Below are 19,891 nucleotides of genomic sequence, written 5' to 3'. Positions count from 1 at the left end.
AAAACAGACTGGTATATCTCGTTCAACTGGGTATTTATGTTTTATTACTGAAAATGATAAGACAGTGTTGATGACAATACTGTACCATTCTCCTTGTTTTAAAAGTACTGATGGTCTGAGGGATTGACTGGTAAACAAGAGGAGAAAAAACAATGGAGCAGGCTGCCCTCTCAGAGACTGGATATGACCTTAATTTTACCATGTTCCTGTCGCATATCCAAACTGCACAAAAACACAGTGCAGGCAACGATGATGAGTGAACGCCTGAATACAGACTTTTTAAAAGATGGAGTAAGGGATCAGGTGGATGAAAAGACCATTGACATCGATACAATTACAAATCAAAGTGTCCGAACATTGCATCAATCCTGCTGTGCAGTTGGCAGAGGGAGGGTGCGCTTGCACAAAAAAAGGGCATAACTCAAAGCTCACACTAACGCTCTATACTAAATACCACCACTATGGATGACTCCAGCAGTGTTAGATTTTCTCAGTTTTCATTTTTTTTTGTTAAACAACTAAATGTTCCACTCCTCCTGTTAATATAATTTCAATATTTTTTTTTATTTTTTTTAAACGGTAAAGTACACAAGCTGAGACCTGAAAATAGCAGGGTGTTGCTGTGGTGGGACCTTAGTTATTCGGTCTCGCTCACTCACACCAGCTTTCAACCAAGAACAAATATATCTTATATGCAGGTTTACTGATAATAACATTAATTATGTCATAATTTTCCTCATGCCTTGTAAATTAAGAAACAAACAATCAGAGCCTGCTGCACCCCCCACCCAACAACACCTCCCCTCCCCTAAAATAAAAAAAACAAAAGGAATAACAAAACAAAAAAAAGACCATAATGATTGGGGATTTTATCTGATTTCTAAGGACCCATCTCCTAATGTGTCTTTAGGCCTGGGTGAGGAGGATCCAGTCTTATCAAGAGATCCAGGATCGTTCTGGCCATGTAAAGGCTCAGTTCATCAGGCCGAAGCTGGCCCCAGTTTATTTGGGAGTCTGGGATGGACTGGGATAATGAGGGCCTCTATCACGTGGTCATTTATAGGGATGATTCTCCAGGGGTTAGTGCAGGTAATCATCCACTGATGCAAAGGCGCAGGATCCGCTGCCTGTACGAGCCATGACGGACAGACACTGAGCTGCCTGGCCAACAGCGAGTGCCAAGGGAGGCTGCTTTGGCAGGTTATGAGTCTCTGCATGAGAAAAAACAAAAAACATTCATTGAATGCTCATATGAAAACATTAAATACTAATGTTAAAATGGTTATATTCATGATAAGCCTTTATAAACCATAATATAAACTACAGTTCAAAAGTTTGGAGTCAATAAAAATTATTCTATTCAGCATGGATGCATTAAATTGATCAAGGGTGAGAAAGTCATTTATAATGTTAAAAAAGATGCCTATTTCAATTAAATAACTTACTATTATTTAAAGAATAATGAAAATAAAAGTATCAAGGTTTTCACACAAATACTAAGCAGCACAACTGTTTCAGCATTGATAATAAAAATAAATGTTTCTTGAGCAATCAGCACATTAGAATGATTTTTAAAGGATGAGACTGAAGTAATGATGCTTTGCCATCAAAGGAATGAATTATTTAAAATAGAAAACAGATATTTTAAAGTCCCCCTGTAAGTCAATAATTATGTCTCTTAAAACCCATCTTTAATCATCAAAATGAATGAAAATTTCCTCATGCCTTAAATTAGCCTGAATGTAACTACACCCTTGCTTCATTTAATAAACGCGGAATCTACATTATGCACATTAGCCCTGCCTCCAATCACTCCAGCTCAGAGATCCACTCGGTTGGTCAACTTTATTAAGGTAAACGCTGCACAAAGGTATCTCTCTTTACAACGTCGGACACATAACTGTAATTAATATGATTAACCTTTAGCTTGACTACATTCTCACAGCTATTAGTGTGTTGCTAATGTTACACAAATCATGTTCTCATTCTTCATCTAAGAGTCAGACAGCTGCATTCTACAAATCAGCATCCTTACAAACGCTTTAAACAACTTAGAACGTCAGTGGTGAAAGGCATACAGTTCATCATAACATCGTAATATACATTATATACACAACACACCCGCTATATTGCTAAATGTACCGGATTTTTCCTATCCACAGAAAAATATACCTGGCTTCTCTTGAGACTTCGCAGCTTAGTTAATGATATGCTAAAAGCCGACCATATGTTGGTGTGATTTGTTACATGGTAGTTTGTGACATAAGAAACACCAGCGATTTCAAACAGCGTTTTGAGACTGCCTTTAGATCACTGCAGTTTTAAAGATAAAATACTCAACAATGGTGTAGACTTATGAATTTGCACATGGCTTGTCTTGAAGCATATAAAAAAAAACACCACATAAGCATTTAAACAACATTAAAAACTTGATTTTCACCACAGGGGGTCTTTAAATTGTTTGTATTGCACCATTTGCATACTAACATGTGCAATTAGATAGTAATCCATGCCACATGTGTGAGGTTGTGATATGTGCAAGGATCCTTCCAAAGGGTCCTGCAGCACCATGACTTATCTGTACAACAGGGATATTGATTTTTATCAAATACGGCATTATGTTGCTCACTTAAGCTTTTTCACTCGCTTAATTCTGAGCTTAAAGAGCTTTGCTCAGTGCTGAAAGAGTGCTGTATCATTGCGTGACAAGGTGGAACTTAATTGCTCTGATTTAATCAAAGGTGGTAGGAAGACTGATGCTGTACCTAATATTGCACTGTTGAGTGTAGAGCAGACAGGCTCTCTCTGGATGGAGTCTAGCTGGTAGCCCACGGGGCTGTTCCATGGATCTGAATATGCCAGCAAACTGAATGCATCCTGCAGGAATGGAGACTGTAAGAGGCTTTACCATGTTACAGGTAATTACCATCAAAATACATTTGATTCTAAACACCATTTAAATCATAAATGTGATTGGTTACAAACAGCACCTACATACAACTTTCAGAACAAGTGGAATTACCTTCAGCATCTTCTTATTGGCTGAGTTTTTCCCCCGCTCACGGCGCAAGAGTTCGCTCATGCTCTGTAGCTCTCGGCCGAACTGGATCATCCTCTCGATGGCTGCCTGGCTCCCACCGCACAACTGCCTCTTAGACTGAGTGCTGTCCACTTCTGTGTACAAAGCATTTAATCCTTTTAAAATGGCACACTGGATTCATTTGCATAACATAATTGGCCAAATGATTAGGAGTCACATGCACAGCATCAGTTTCGTAATACAGATCACACAGGGGGAGAAAAAAATACAACCTTTGACCTCTTTACTACAAATCTAATTGCAGATACACGGGAATTTAACAGAAGACTGAGCCCAATTAATCTACTCACCCATATCTGCATCACAATCCTCCAGCTCTGTCCCATGTGTAGAGCTGCCATTCAGAAATCCATTAGAAGAGGATTCAGACACACCGTTTGAGAAGTGATCAACCTCCATCTCCACCTCAGTACTGCTAGAAATTGTCAACAAGAGATAACAGGCTTATTCTGTGCTGTACAGTTATGTTCTTTAATAATTTGCCCTTCAGTATTAAAGTTGCGATCAAACAGAAGTAGTGACCGATCATTTTTCTGTATTGTGAAGTACATCCGAGTGTAACAGATTAATGAAAAAGAAAATATAAAGTAGGTAGAGGACTTGATTCTATCGATCGGTTTTGATTTTGAGATGTGGCCATTGCACTACAAAATGAATGCGAGCTTGGAGGAGAGGGGTTTAAGGAAATTAAATGTTAGGAGAAGCACGCCATCCGTGACTAGAGAGAAGTATGTAATTTCACCGGAAGATCCAGTTGACTATTTGATTAAACATTACAAGGTCAAAAGAATTAAGCATATACACGGATGAATTGTTCACAATTAATCTATAACATGCATTTACAAAACAGATAAGATGAATTTTCCTTTCGTCATTTCATGCCCTCTTCACATACCTCACGTTGGTCTGCTGGCCATGACTGCCATTCAGGACACCAGGCTCAGGACTTGACAGGGTAGGGGGACACGCTTTGTGACTGTGGGTCGAGGTGTGGCCTTTACTTGATGAAACTCCATTACAGTAATTACTATCCAAACCTGGACACGGACGGAAAAACAAATGATCAGCGATAACGTCTTCTATTAATGATCAATAGGTCATTCTGGTCTAGGTTTAACCTTGATTTGTAAATGTGTGGTTCTCAACATTTTTGAAAACAGAGTCCCCCTATGTCAAGACTAGGAATAAAACGATACAATTTTTTCAGAACTGATCCGATACAAAAAATTCTAAGTATCGACCGATACCAGAGTCGTTTTTTTTTTTTTTTTAAAAGTAGAATTTCTCTATGTTTAACTGATAATCATTATTTTGTGTGTTAAAAACAATCTACTTAATACAGACAACTTCATTATAAAGAAAAACAACAAATCAAAAACATATATGATCATAATCTATGACAAAAATGCTATTATAAACTAGATTAGTGGATAATTCAGCAGTAAAATTTACACTAGAAAAATCCAGAGTGCACAATAATTTTATAAAATTTGAACATTTAGTGAAAAAAACTATTTAGTGGGGAACAAATAAGAGACAATAAGTGTAGTACTAAATCTGGTAAAGCGTTACATTGTTGTAAAATACATTCATGAAAAACAAGATAAAAAAATGTAGGCTATACTATAAAATTAAGACTTTTTTAAATGTATAGGGTATCTGCTTAATGAGGCAGTAACATATGATGGATAAGACAGAACAAGAAAGACTATTAATAATCTTTCATTGCGCAAAAGTATTATGATATGAAAGGCTCCAATACAGTGCGGCACAAAGCGCTTATGTGCATCCCGAGCGCAGAATTATGCTTTTGAAGCAAGTCACAGCGCGCAGCTCTTCGAATCCGCATTGAAAAGTTCACAGCACTAAGGAAAAACATATTGATGCATAGTGTATTATACAGTATCCATCTATGCAATAGTTTATTCAGCCTTTTCTTTTAACATAAAATTTCAGTTACTGTGCGCGTGAAGAACAATTATAGTGCTCTCTAATCCTGTGTTGTGATCTAACAGACACACCCGCTAGAAAGTAACATGATTAAGGTACAGCAATACAGTCCAGCAAGATAAAGTCATCTTATGCGAAACCATAGAACTTAATCTACAGATCAAGTATAATAATAGTAACATTGAATCATCATGAGTTTCATCATGTTGACTGTCGTAACCGAATGCGAAGCACTGTTTGAATGCTGAATGGTGAACTTTATGGTGCTTTATAATGTTTTTGTGCCTCTTGTGGGGCTTAATAATAAAACAGAATAGTATACGCACAATATCGGATTCGGATCGGCCTCGTCTAACCGATACCCGATCCAGCAAAGAATGGCAGTATCGGAGCCGATCCCTAGTCAAGACAATATTTGAAGGCCCTTCTATCTAAGCTGATACTTCTGTTATAATACATACAGTCTGTTTAATGAATACATATTTATTTGTAATGTTTTTAAAATTTTAAATTAAGATTATGCTTATATAACTTAAATAAATCATTTTAAGATTTAGGGCCCCTGGTTGAGAACCACTAATCTAAATAGCCATTTCAGTGAAGATTACCTCTTCGTAAAATATTTTTTTGGGGTAGACTTTCATCACCCATGCTGGCTGAAGATATCAAAAGATACATTATAGATTTTCTTTCATTCTTTTTATGTAGTGTATGTAGTGCACGTGCCTGTCTGGTAGGCCTGGGAGCTGCTGGCTTTGTGAACAGGGCTGTTGAAGAGGCGAGGGGAGCCTGGGTAACTATCCTGTGACTTGGGGCTCCTCCCACCGAGACACCTGACCTCACTGTCAGTGCCATTCACCATCTCAATGAACTGCCTGACTCTGGAAAGAGATACAGACACATCATGTATACAGTCTCTTCACAGGAGATGTGTCCATTCTTGTAAAACTGCACACATCACACTCACTTCAACATGAAGAGGAGGTCTGGGTTTTTCTCTAACAGGCTGGGATAAAGTTGTTGAGTGGTCTCTATAGCCTCTCCCATTCTGCCGGACAGGACCAGCTTCTGGATCTCTACAATCACAATCGTGAAGTCATTACTCGGGATTGATTTCATGACTTCTTGAAAGCATGCATTGATGAATCATTCAGAATTAGACCAGGAACTTTCATTAAAAGGTACACTATGTAACATTTGATCCTCTAGCGCTTGGCCGATTTTGATTCTCATTTTATAGCTAGCTCTGTCGCAGTCTCTTTTTGCTCGCAGAAGCAAATTACAAATCTTCATTACCTGGAGGTTCAAGATTTAGCTGCTCCACGTCAACCTTTCTCACTTATTGTGACAAATGACTTATGCCACTCTCACATGCATCATAGTAGCGGGAGCAACTTTTCTCTATTTATGGATTTGACGAGACACGCACAGACGAGTGACGCAAGTGCGCGTTTTCACGCGAAAAGCATCCTGCTCTGTCTAAAATATAAACACTTATAACGGGCTTACCATAGTGAATCAGAGTAAGACAAAAACGCGTTTTGGAAGAAGGATTGATGGCCTATTGACTCATTTAAATTTTTAACAAAAAAAAGTTACATAGTGCACCTTTAAAGTAAATAGTGTTCATTTGATTTCTTGTTGATCTTAACAATCAGACAGACCCAAAAGGACTGACAGAGTCTGAACAGCCTATTTCTGTTGACTGGGGAGACTCACTCTGTCTATTTTTAATTGAAGCAAGTTCCTCGTGTACAGCCTGGTCAGTTGATTTGGCAAAGGCCTCTGCAGTGGCACAGTAGCTGTGGTGAACCAGATATGAGGCCACCATTCTGGGAAAATAAGAATAAAAAGCAAATAAGTCAGAAAGAGAAATGGAGAAATATGCAGAAAGAAATAAGCCACTAGCACATACATTCATTACATCTGTGAAGGTTTTGAAACATGTTGACGTCAACCTTATAAAAATGCTCCAGATCAAAAAGTACTCACTTCTGAATCATGGCCTGCCATTCTCCTTCTCTTTCCCCAATGGGGAAACGGTCAATCTGGGCTTGGATCTTGGTTCTCCATTCACGCATGTAATCCTCAATATCAAAGACAAACGGATGCTGCCCGAAATTGGCGTCCACGACCTCCCCTGGGGTCTGTAGACCCACTGTGGGATACAGGTTGGGCTGAAAGCAAAATAATAGCAGTTAATTAAATTTTTTGTTAATGATGTAAATGCAAGCACAATGCCTAAACTTTCTCATAAAACAAATGAGAGTAGCTTGAAAGAAATGAGAGAAACTGGAAAAAGCAAATCTCAACTGCTTGATAGCTTGTAACATCACAAAATGTAAACTACAGTAGTCAACATATGAAGTGGATCAAAAAAGTTAACCAAAGTTGTCCTAAGACAAGAACTGGTATTGTTCAAAAATTATGTAAAATATAAAATAACTTTGATGAAAGGTTTTGATCCAGTTCAAATGTTGACTACTGTATATTATTGCCCAGCTCTAATCAGCTCTAAGTAAAAAAAACAAAAAAAATTAACATCATGATTTTCTGTAAAGCTGATTTGAAACTATGTGTATTGTGAAAAGCACTATATAAATAAATTTGACTTTAAAATGTGCCTTGGTTCATGTGTATCATAGGTTTTCAAACTGAGACGATAAGAAAAAAACCTCAGATTACAAATCGACATCATTTTTTTTCTTTCCTTTTACACAATGCCACGTTCTATGGCTATGTTCATGGTGAGGGCCAGGTTTATTTTTTCAAAAATAAAACTAAATAAGATGTTTAAGATGATTTTATTCTAAAACCCTAAAAACTTAATTTGGATTTACTTGTTTAAAAACCTTTTAAAAAGTATCAACAGAATAAAACAAGTTCCTCATGGGGTAGAAGTATTACAGTCCAGCAAAATATGTCTAATGGAATGTAGATTATTACAAGACCAACACTTTGATAAATTATCTCCTGATAGTAAAATTTTTTTGTGCGAGTCTTGAGTGTCCTATCTGGCATCGTGTGTAAATGGCTTCACCCAACTACACAATTCAAATGTTGCTTCTGGGTCAGGTCAGGGGGCAGGCACATATTAGTCATTTTATGGTGATTTTTGGAGAATAACTCTGAGAGGGTCTGTGCTCATGTTCCAATAGAGAGAAAGGTCAGGGCTGCAAAACTGACATACTTCACAGAAGTACTCAGAGTAACATGAATGCTGGTCACCAGCCAACTGTGTTTTCTGCTCAATGGATTATTGTTTAGGCCCTAAACAGGCCTCTGTTCAGTCAGCGAGAGAAATGCTTAGGGGTTCCAACATCTTGAATGATGAAGAAAGGAAGGAAAGACAAAAAAAAAAATAGCAAAATGCTTCCTCTACAACATCTAAAATTGGAAGATTATTACAACAGTGAAAAAATATACAAATGATCAATAACCACATGACCTTCAGGCAGAGAAAACTCTGTAAAGCTACAAATTATGCATCTTGATATTTTAATGAAACATACGTACATATATTAGAATGTAAACCAAATATATTTTGCTGATGAAACTACATAAAACATAATATTATAAACCACAAAATATACAATACAGTTTCAAAAGTTTGGGGCCCGAAAGATTTTTTTAAAGAAATAATACTTTTATTCAGTACGGACACATTAAATTGATCAAAAGTGACAGTAAAGATTTTTATAATGTTACAAAAGATTTTTATTTCAAATAAATGCTGTTCCTTAGAACTTTCTATTCATCAAAGAATCCTGAAAAAAATTATCACAGTATCCACAAAAATATAAACCAAAAAAATATTGATAATCCAAATCAGCATATTAAGACTGATTTCTGAAGGATCATGTGACCCTGAAGACTGTAATGATGTAATGATGCTGTAATACAGCTTTGACATCAGGAATAAATTGCATTTTAAAATGTATTAAAATAGAAAAGTTATGTAATAATATTTCACAATATAACTGTTTTTTCTGCATTTTTGATCAAATAATTGCATAAAAATTGCATTCTTTCAACAAAAAAAAACTATTGACCAACCAACCAAACTTTTGAATGGAAGGGTATAATGTGGTGTGATATAATATGGCAACAACATCTTAACTTCAATATAAGAGGTGATTAAGAAAAAACAGCCTTACCGGTAAATCTGTAAAAGCTATCCCTGAAAGAAAGAAAAAAGATCAACAATTAATTGTTAATCAACTTTTAACTATCTAGGTTCAATATTTAACTGTGTGCATACATGGCTCCTTAATCATCCTAAATGAAAAATATTCTATTCCTAGTGATATACATGTAATGTTAAAGTGTCCAATGAATTGATGGACTGTACTGTTATTGAAACATCAATAATAAACAAAGAACAAATAACTAAAGTTTAGTTGAGATGGGTAATTCGGTTCACTTGGTCCAAACTTAGTTCATTTGGAAGCGGACCGAGACCCACCTTTTCAGCAGACTCGGTCTGCTTGTTTGGTGCGCACCAGGGTTCGGAAGGCAGCGTTCACACTTATTCAAATGAACCACACTAACAGAGCAATCACACCAGTGTTCGTTTCAATCAAACCAAACATGCCAAGTGTGAACACACCCTTAATCTTAATATGCAATAGAAATGTTTACTACCTAGACTGTGGCCATTCTTCGTGTAGAAACAGGTATTGTTGATGAGGTTCACACAGCAGCCAATCACATCGCCTGTTGTAAATGTGGGACCATATGGCTGTCCAGTGCCAGAAGAGCAGAAGGAGTGGCCGTCGTCGCCATGGTAGCCATATGAGTGCTTGTCCCAACCTAAGGGTAGAACATTCGGCACATACTGTTGTTTTTTTGGGAACGATGTACTGTACAATGTATGTACTGCAAAAACACTAATGAAAGAGCACTAAGAGTTCTAACTCTTATCTCTCTGCCAAGCTGCAGACTCACAGAGGAACCACCCAGCGTCTGTGAGCGTCAAGAAGGTGGTGGATCAAGTTAACATGCCCTTTAATTGCATCTAAACTTCAAAATCTGTCTGTCTATAGTGATTCAGAAACAGAATGGGAGTCCTAGACACTTTAGGCACAAACAACCTGAAAATATGACATAGGGTAAACGTACCTATTAAACTCACCAAAATCTACATTGAGACATTTTTTAGTGCACAAGATATTGGTTTTAGTACAAGAAGTTATTTTAAAATAAAATATTAATCTCTCACACTATAATATTTCATTTTATTTTAAATGACAAAAGTATTTCAATTAAGATGTACATCATTAAATATAAAAAGTCTGGCTGTGCTTAATGGGTACATTTTGTACCCTTTAAGCACACCCCTGTTCCCAATAAGCTCACAACATGTTTTATGTTTATTTTAAGCAACCTTTTTAAAGAGTAATTGAAAAAATTTTTATTTGAAGTTAGAGAGTCAATCACAAAAGCAACATAACTCTAAAATCAAACACAGATTCTAAAAGATCAGATCTGATACTCCACTTGCGTCTAAAGCGCAACTTACGCAACTGGTGGTAATTAAATTAACTGGCGTAAGCTAGTTACTTTACTTCATAAAGTTTGAAATATGAATATTTTTGTTACACAAACTCATGCCTTTGCTTCAGAAGGCCTGTATTAACCCCCCGGAGCAGTGTGGAGCACTTTCATGATGGATGGATGCACTATTATGATGGATGGATGCACTTTTATCATGATATATGCACTTTTATGATTGGATGGATGCACTTTTTTGAGCTTCAAACTGATGGTTGCAATTCACTGCCACTTTAAAGCTCGGAAGTGTCAGGGTGTTTATTAATATAACTCCGATTGTATTCTTCTGAAAGAAGAAAGTCATATACACCTATGGCTTGAGGGTGAGTAAATCATGGGGTAATTTTCATTTTAAAGTGAACTCCTTTAAACACCTCTGATTGGCCAATGCGTTCACACGCTCAATATAACTATGTCTGTGATTGGCTACAATGATCAACACTTCAAAAACATGTCTTCACAGTGTGCTTTTCTTATCAGTGTTTGAAAGCAGGCGTCTATCAGAGGATCCCTAATATATCCACTGATAAACTGATCCGCTGATAGACGCCTGTGTTCAAACGCTCCCGTGTGTATGTAAGAGCTCTGAAGTCGTAATATTAGAATAAACTATAATTCTGTCTAGATTTTGTCATCTCAAGGCTGTGAAAAAAATAAGTTATTAATTATCTTATAAAGATTAACTTAAAGTGACAACCATCAAGTCTGTTTATAAGGTATTTACATAGACGTTCAATGTGGATGAGCTTAAAGGGAGCACACACTGAGCTTAATTGGAGCAGCAACAATTTTGAATTAATAAATATTACATAAAATTTAAAGGACAATATTTTGCTAAATAAATAATCTAGGTCATGTATCACATTAATATATATCTTAATATGAACAACTCTTATTTACAATATCTGTGAAATTATACTTTTTCTAATTGATGTCACACTGAAGCTCTGTGATTTTCATTGTAGTGCACCCTTTAAGCTCACCTTATAATAATATGAAATATTATTAAAATTAAAGCAGTGTAAAATCACAGACCATCAATAAACTGTAAATTTATAATATTTTGAATTTAAAAGTGCAAATGCCTGTGAAGAAATATATTAGTGTAGGACAAAATCTTGTACAGCTAGTAAGGTAACTATTCTGTAGCATCTGCATTATGTTGCTAAAACTATCTTTTGGATCTATTGTAATTATTTCCCAGATCCATGTCACAGGTTATATTATGCAAAGGTCTAAACATTAATCTCTTAATTTTGCAGCAAGTAGTTATACTAACCAAAAATATAGGCTTAAACATTTAAAAAATTCACTTTTAAGGGGCTCCTCTTTTGGTGAAAGTTTTCAGACAGCTTTCAAAATGGCCACCAGACAGTGTGAACACATAGATACCCATATCGTAGTGTGCAATGGTCTGATTTGCTTGAAATTAAAGGAGGTATGTAGTAACAAACACATCAATTGGTTAAGACATCAAGTAGGATAAAACATTAATTTTTTCTTATTATAATCTGATCTGAAATTTGGAAGTGTGCTTAATGGGTACTTGAGCTTAATAGGTACGTTTACCCTAGCTAATGTGTTACTAGCAATAAAAGTACAGTGACTTCCCAACATTTGACAGTCATTTTACCTGGAAGTCTGTTCATGTTGACACCTTGAGCTGATAGGCCAATCCCCATGTACCTGGTCACAAAAAACAGCATTTATTTGTTGTAAAAGTCTGTATTAGAGGAAGTTAAAATTGCTCACCTTAAAGATTTAAGGTGCACGCAGTAATGAAATGAACAGTATGATTGAAAAATGTTGAAAATTATACTTAAGCGAGACTGAATCTGTTATTTTCTTTTTATTTAATATTTATATAAAATTGTCATGTTTTTTATTTTTACATTTTACATCATTATAATGTAGTATGTTTTAGTAATTTTGATGTTTTTACATTTTAAAAAGTTACCGTTTTTTTTTTTTTAAATCTATTTTATTCCAGTTTTAATTATTTTTCTTTTAATTATTATAGCTGATATAAAAAAAAGTTTAATTTAATTTAAGTCAACTATAACAACACTGGACTGAATAAAACCTGTTTTATTTTACATGGGGCAGGTCACCTCATGAGGGCTGCCATGTTGAGATCAGATGACCAGATCACATGACCACAGCGACCATACTAATTTTATTTCAGTAAACCTCTCATTATCTGACATTTTCGCTCACAGAATAAATTAATCATGGCTGACTTCTATTAAAGTATTTCTACAAAGGCATTATTAAATGAAGACTTTTGCATAATGCTAAATCCACGCCAATAGGTGCCAATATAAATCCAAGATGACTGTTATTTAGCCCATTGCCACATCAACAAAAATGACTGAGTGCACATTTAAACGTTTCCCAGCAAAAAGTGATCTCAAAATACTGAATCCTTTACATACCCATCTCGTCCTTTGCTGATAATTTTCACCTCAAAGTAATAGACCCCGCAAGCAGCTGGAATAGGGTGTGTTGCACGGACAGATGCCGCATCTTTCGGGGTCTTTCCATGACCTGGATGATAAACACAATAATTTACAACTGCAAGTGGATGGTGTCACTCACAAGGAGAACTGGAACATTTGTAATATTATAAAATTCGCCAGAGGTCATCATGGCAAAAAAAAAAAAAAAAACTTAAGTAATCAATGTTTTTTGCTGTGAGAGCCGTATGCTTCAGGCTGATGGTATTTTGCCTAGCAACAGCAAAGAAGCTGCACAATTGTTTTTATTTATTTAATTTGAATATGCATTTCTCTATATTTGGGAATTTGCATTTATTATTGTCAACAATTGCCCCTTGAAATTGCCACCTCATTCACCCATACTTCAGTTGCTATTAATTGAAATAAATTCCCAAACAAATGAATTCTCAAACAAACATGGAAGTTAATTCTATAACCTAGTAGTAACTAATGCTCAAAACAAAACATGAACACAACAAAATAATTGTATGATATACTATATATAGGCTATCTCTCTAATGTCTAAGGCCATTAAGGAACAAATTTGATGTTTTTGAGCATTTTAATCAAAACCCACTTCATATTAGCTGCAATATTTAACAACACTCACCTCTGAGACAGCAAATAAATATATTTTAAAGCTATAGGTCCGTAAAGTGTCTGAAGAGGCATTAAACCCATGATTAACGCACAACTAGACAGGAACTCAATAGAATAGAATTAGCCACTCAGCCACTTAGGGTTACTTGATTATCCATACATCATTTTTTCAGAATAATCATGTTAAAATGTATGAATAAAACATGAACCAACATGCTTTTGGGGAATTTTACTTGTACATCTCTTAATCCTCTTTGTACTGCATTTCATTATCTGTTTTCCCCTCTACAGACAGAGTATTAATCATAAAACTAAGCACTTAAATATCATCTTATAAAGACATATTCCTGGGTCATATAGTATGACAACTGATATTTATAATAATTTTATGCAAGTAGTCTGCTACACTGCTGTAAAATCTCTTTGATTTACATTACAAGCTATCAGAATTTCTTAGGTTTTGGAACAAGTTAGCCTCTTACTTTCTAGCCATATAAATAATGGCATCTGCAACAAACTGCATATTTTTGATCAGTTTGGGCTTCTGAATAAAGGGTGTGTGCGAGCTATCAATTCTCACTATATCATACTATATGGGTCATAAAAAGCCTGATGTATCAAATATAATACAAAACATAAAACACATGCAAAAATGTTTTCTTTTCTTTTACATTTTGTCTAAAGATTCACTTAATGTCCATTTCCAAAATATTTTAATATGATTATTATTTTATGTCAGGCTTATTTCATTTGTCAATATGGGGCATTTTTGTCACTTGTGGTAACATTTCAGGCTTGAACCCTTGATATTAAGATTCATAAGCTTATGTAGCTTGTACATTTAAGACATCTTGGCCTACTGGTAATTGAAGGCAGTCTTCCTGAAACCTACCTGTCGTCAACTCTGGCTGGCCTAATTAATTCTGTGGCCTACCTTTATGACTCAGCTGTCAGAGAGAAATGGCAGACACCTCACTGGATTAAAAAAAACGTATTTAATTACTAATTGAGATAATAAAATTATACATATATTACAGCTTTTCTTTATCTGATGAATTTCTTGTATACTCGCGATGTGCAGAAGTCCAGCCTCTGCAGATAAACACACACACACACACACACACACACACACACACACAAAGGCCTTGCTCGAGCTTATGCGACAGTCACAGGCTCGATCATTACCTACATCAGCATGTGCGTATTAAGACATGTTCTTTTATTAACAGATCATGTTGTCAAAGGAGTTGACAATGACTGCATTTCAGCAGCGAAACTCTATAGAGTAAGAGCTTCCGGAAATGACTGAAGCATCATGTTTAACTCGCTGCTGAAACTAACCACCATCTCATTGCTAATTACAGTAACGTTACACGAACTTTACACTTTCAAACTTAACGCCTCAATCATTCATTTCCAAAGGCTATATGCCTATACACACTGTTATGCATAAAACATCATTTAAAGCAGTAGTTCGATTAATAGACAATGCTGACTGCTCAGGAATGGTGCTAAATAATGCTAAAGGGAGGCTATTTGTATTCAAACATGTCGTCTAAGCAGTTAGTATTACCAAGCAAAGTTTCTTGTTAACACTCGTATAATTATCTCGACTAATGTGCTCGATGATCAATCAAGATCATCCATATTTTGTAAATATTTTAAGCAGCTTTTGTGAATAAAAATGGGTTTGATTTGCACACAATACGAGTAACATTACGCAGAAGCTAATACAAGTTTTTAATATCACCGATCAGATGTGAAACCTGACACGAGCTAACATGGCTAATACCTTAAACATTTAGCTGGTAAACAACTCCGTGTTTGAGTTCATCTGCTGCTGTTAGCCTTGGTTACCTTTGTAATGCACCCGGAGGTTGTTTTGAGACAGGCCGATGTAGCTGAATTTGTCTTTGGGGCTCCAGGATCTGGGCAGCGGGGTCTCCTGCTCGTTGACGGCCGGGTAAAGGCGTCGAAGCCGCTGGTTGAGCTCTTTTTCCTGCTCATTGAGAGCCAAGTCTCCGTGAACGACAACCGACATCAGAAACCCACAGCCCGATGACGGTCCTGACATCGCGATCCGATTCCTGCCGTCGATGCCAACAGCTTGCCAGCTATCTTTAGCTGGACAGCTTTCAAACAGTGTCCAGTGGCTAAAGCGACCACTGTCAGGCACCGCAGGAGAAGAGCCGCTGAGATTTTGGGGTTGTTTTATTCGGTCCTGAAGCCTGGCTAGCCAGCCAGCTAGCTAACTGCGATTAGCCCGCAAACAGCCTCTCTGATGCGAGTTAGCAAGACGCTAGAGAATTAATCACGCCAATACAGCGAAACGGCAGATTACAAAAACATAACAGACATCCAGAAAGTTGATCCTTGTTATTTAAGACGACATCCAGCCGATCGGACAGACTAAATCGGGTAAAAGGAGCAGAAAGACAGCAGCAGAAGGGAACCCCGATCTTTTGTTTGTTGTTAGTGTGAAATACAGCGTTCTGATTGGCTCTCTCAAGGTCCAGTCATACTTCCTCGAGGACTTGGTACATGACTAGACACAAGCTACCAATAACATGTCCTTCTTTCTCACTTGACTTGTTATCAACGATAGTTGAGATGGCTGTTACAATGATAATATACATACACTTACCAATTACAATGTTTCGTTTATTTAATCATTTTCATATCATGGGACAATGCAGTTGCGGTGCAGATTAGGACCCCCTTACATCTCTTTTTCAGGTTGGGACTTTTCAGTGAGTTCCATTGAGCTAATGAAATTTAAAGTTCCCTACCCATTAATCTAACCCTCACATATTCCTGCTTTTTTATTTTTCATTAAATAATGTATTATTTTAAACTATAGCCAAATGTGCCGCTAAACATAGGCTACATAACCTCACTACTTGATTTTCTTTAAAACATCAGCTCTTCTTTATTTTACATAAAGTAGTCTACTTCAATGACCATACCACATAAATTAACAATTACATTTTTTATTTTCATTTATTTATTTTACAGTTCAAAAGAGTTGTGGTTAAACAGTGTCAGTGCATTTAATCAAGTTGGGGCAGCATCAAAGGTTTTACAAAACAGAATATAAAATATATTTATAAACAATATATGTGACTAATAGTCTTTCCCAAACAAATGCATGTGTAAAAGTGGAATGTAATAATTTATCATTATCTGATGTTTTGATTTTCCATTTATTTTCAGCTCAGTCATGTAATGAAAGCTGCATCTGACGTCTTGGTCTTGCCATTTGATTTGGGATGTAAAATACTTTATACAAACTGTGCATTCTCCAACATTCTTGTGATATACATTAATGTTTCATTCATACATTTGTCACAAAGTGTAAAAACATATGCATGTTAGTTTCTTCACATGCATTTCTGATCCAAATGAAAAATGGCAAACTAATTCACTATTAAACTATGTGGCCTACCCATGATTCAGTATATGATATGTTATATTGCAAACACCCAATGACTTGCATATTTAAAAAGTTATTGTATGTTAATTATTCTTACAAAGAAAATGTACATCAGTAAGCCTATAGAGTTATTGAACTGACCATTTCAGCCACTCCAGGAAAAGGCACATTCAACAATCATATACAATTATATGGTGAATACATTGTTGGTGTGGCTACCAGTTTTAAGTATTCTAATATGACTTTGATTTGTATGATGCTAAATTAAATCTGTGCACTTTTATTGTTTGCATTTTCCGTTCACTGTAGCCTGAATTGTTTATCCATAAGCAGGAGAATTCACTAGTTTCCACAAACCGGCAGGACCATTAGCACATCCAATCATCAAATATAACAGCTACACTTATTGCTTTGGTCATTATGGTGGCACACAGTCCCAAAACTCACGACACAGGCATTGGCAAAGGCCGTACACCATAACAATGAGAAGACTGACAGGTACCAGACTGACCATCAACACCCCTGTTGTGGTATGCTGCATGATAAGCAGGTAGACACCTAGAGGCAGTGAGCTGAAGTAGAGCAGCCCCAGCAGCCAGACCAGGACACGCGCTGAGGTTTGCCACAACAGGGCTGCACAGTTCCACATTGTCCATCTATTGGTAACGGAGGCCATTGAGTCCAGGCTAGAAGAGCGGTAATTCCTCCCCAGAGCTGGAATAGCAGACTCCTGCCGAGGCTCCATAATGGTGATCACCACGTAATTGGAACGAATCGAGGTGGGGGAAGCTGAAGCAGAGTGTCCCACCAGGGAGTTGAGGCATCTCGGACTGAGAATAATCTCGCCTTGGGTTTCATTCAGGTTCTGATGTTTCCGTGCCTGGACGGACAGCAGCGCTGACACCAGGTTGTACTCATCTGGTAGACTATCCACGGCTTCTCTGGGAAGGTCCGTGATGTAGCGGCAGAACGGACAGACCACTGCATTGGGAGAGGATTCGCCTAAATCGAGGATTTTTGCAAGGCACTTGGCACACAGACAATGGCAGCACTCGAGGACCTTGGGCCGTCGACTTGACAGGCTGTATGCACAGTAGCAGATCTTGCATTCCAGTTCCTCTGTGGTGAAGCAACCCTCCACATCCTCCGGGAGCTGTCCCATCATGTCTCCTTCCTCTCAACGTTTTCTCATCGGCTGGTTGTAATCAAAGCTGTGTGGGCACATGGTTGCGAGGCAGCTGCTGGGTCAGTCCTGGTGTCTGGATGGTGTCCTATGCTGAATGGGGCATTGCCTTCACTGTGCCGCAGAGGCTCTGGACGGGGTTGTGCTGAGGAACCTTTCATGCACTGTGTGGAAGGGTGGGGAGAGGCCACTACCGAAAAGATAACTGTTAACACAGCAGTAGAGAACAAACAATGCAGCAACAAAGCAGGCCCTGTAAAACCAGGGCTGGAATTTTCTAGCCAGGGCTTTTGTTGCCACTGAAATTCAGTCCAATTAGTGGCTCCACACTTTCTCGTACACAGTGCTGATTTTGCTTGCTCAATGCAACACTATTCCAAAAAAAGGAAGATATTTGTGTGAAATTACTTCATGTCCAGAATAAACAAAAATATAAAACATTTTAAACTTATTTTAAACCGGTTTCAAATTGTAATTTTGAATACCAGCCAGGTCAGTAGTACAGTTCACTGTGCAACATTTGAAATTAGGTCATTGCTGTTCACTGAGCCTGTCTCTCAAAGTCAGGTATTACTGAGAATTTATCATGTGAAATGAAAATTCACTGACATTTGATTGACATTTATTCCATATATATATATATATATATATATATATATATATATATATATATATATATATATATACACATAAATACATACTTAGCTAAATTCTGATTTATTGGACTAGAGCACAAGACCTTTATGTGACTAGCAAAGGACACAAAGGGACTCAGTGCCCATGTAAGTGCCCAGCTCAAAATAATATAGCTACTTATTGTAGTTTTTGCCTTAATATGGTACTAGTTATTTAAGACTGTCAGGAATAATACATGTTTAAACTAAAATAATTTTTACTAAGATTTGATCAGCTGACAAGTCTAGATTCATCTGGGTTCTACACAGTGCAATAATGGCAATAACATATTTTAAAGACCTTTCAGTCAAACATTTTGACAACTAGTGTTAAAATTATCTCTCACCTTACAGCCAAGATAAAATCTGGTATGAATGTCAGTAGTGTTAGCAGCTGTCAATTCATGTTTAAAGATTAAGTAGGCTACATGTAAATAATAATAATAAAAAAAAATCAATAAGTTGACAACCTATGTTTTTACATTGCTTTAACTCATCAAAATAAATTTTAGCAGTTTTCGACTTTAGTTGAAATTATACTTAAACATCTTAAATATTTAAGGCAGCAAATTTTCTTTCAGCGTGTACGCTCTCAAAAGCATTACAACTTTAAACGGCAGAAACAACTTTTAGACATTAATAATAATAATAATAATAATAACTTTATAGCATTTTATAGGCTATTTTTATATTATTATTATATTTCTACTGTAAGTGGCTAACAAGCAATGTACAGTAATGTACACTGCGCCCTAGTGGTTAAAGAGTTTATTCATCCATGAGCTCATACATATTTTGTATTTTAGAAGAAATAAAATTTTACATATGACTGGAAAAGTTGCACAGGTATAAAGAAGAAATATTTTTCAAAGCTTTAGAATGGTGGCAGGTGATGAACTA

At 36.5% G+C, this 19,891-nt stretch overlaps 2 protein-coding genes across 5 annotated transcripts; both read right to left on the bottom strand.

Moving 5' to 3' along the window:
• Window positions 1-16: 16 nt before the first annotated feature.
• On the bottom strand, window positions 17-16,219 carry ranbp9 (RAN binding protein 9). Of its 4 annotated transcripts, none has more exons than XM_077230457.1 (14): window positions 15,559-16,219; window positions 13,039-13,150; window positions 12,237-12,289; window positions 9,695-9,862; window positions 9,208-9,230; window positions 7,043-7,227; window positions 6,770-6,882; window positions 6,018-6,126; window positions 5,777-5,931; window positions 3,996-4,137; window positions 3,391-3,515; window positions 3,023-3,174; window positions 2,766-2,877; window positions 17-1,211 (listed from the first exon to the last, which is right to left on the bottom strand). In XM_077230457.1, the coding sequence occupies exons 1-14, from the start codon at window positions 15,773-15,775 to the stop codon at window positions 1,081-1,083; spliced, it is 1,797 nt and encodes a 598-aa protein (XP_077086572.1). In that variant the 5' UTR covers window positions 15,776-16,219; the 3' UTR covers window positions 17-1,080. The 4 variants fall into 4 exon arrangements, with proteins under 4 accessions (XP_077086572.1, XP_077086573.1, XP_077086574.1 ...); XM_077230458.1 differs by having other exon boundaries at window positions 3,391-3,512; window positions 15,559-16,202; XM_077230459.1 differs by having other exon boundaries at window positions 3,023-3,171; window positions 15,559-16,199.
• Window positions 16,220-17,430: 1,211 nt separating this feature from the next.
• rnf182 (ring finger protein 182) lies at window positions 17,431-18,392 on the bottom strand. Its single transcript, XM_077230461.1, has one exon. It carries the CDS (start codon window positions 18,297-18,299, stop codon window positions 17,553-17,555), a length of 747 nt encoding a protein of 248 aa, XP_077086576.1. The 5' UTR covers window positions 18,300-18,392; the 3' UTR covers window positions 17,431-17,552.
• Window positions 18,393-19,891: the final 1,499 nt, after the last annotated feature.

This window comes from Siphateles boraxobius, unplaced genomic scaffold (assembly GCF_051911475.1).
Source record: "Siphateles boraxobius isolate OS27281-9 unplaced genomic scaffold, OSU_SipBor_1 1, whole genome shotgun sequence".
Taxonomy (NCBI): Eukaryota; Metazoa; Chordata; class Actinopteri; order Cypriniformes; family Leuciscidae; genus Siphateles; species Siphateles boraxobius.
The sequence above is the reverse complement of the archived record's forward strand: the minus strand, read 5'-3'. Positions and strand labels throughout refer to the sequence as shown.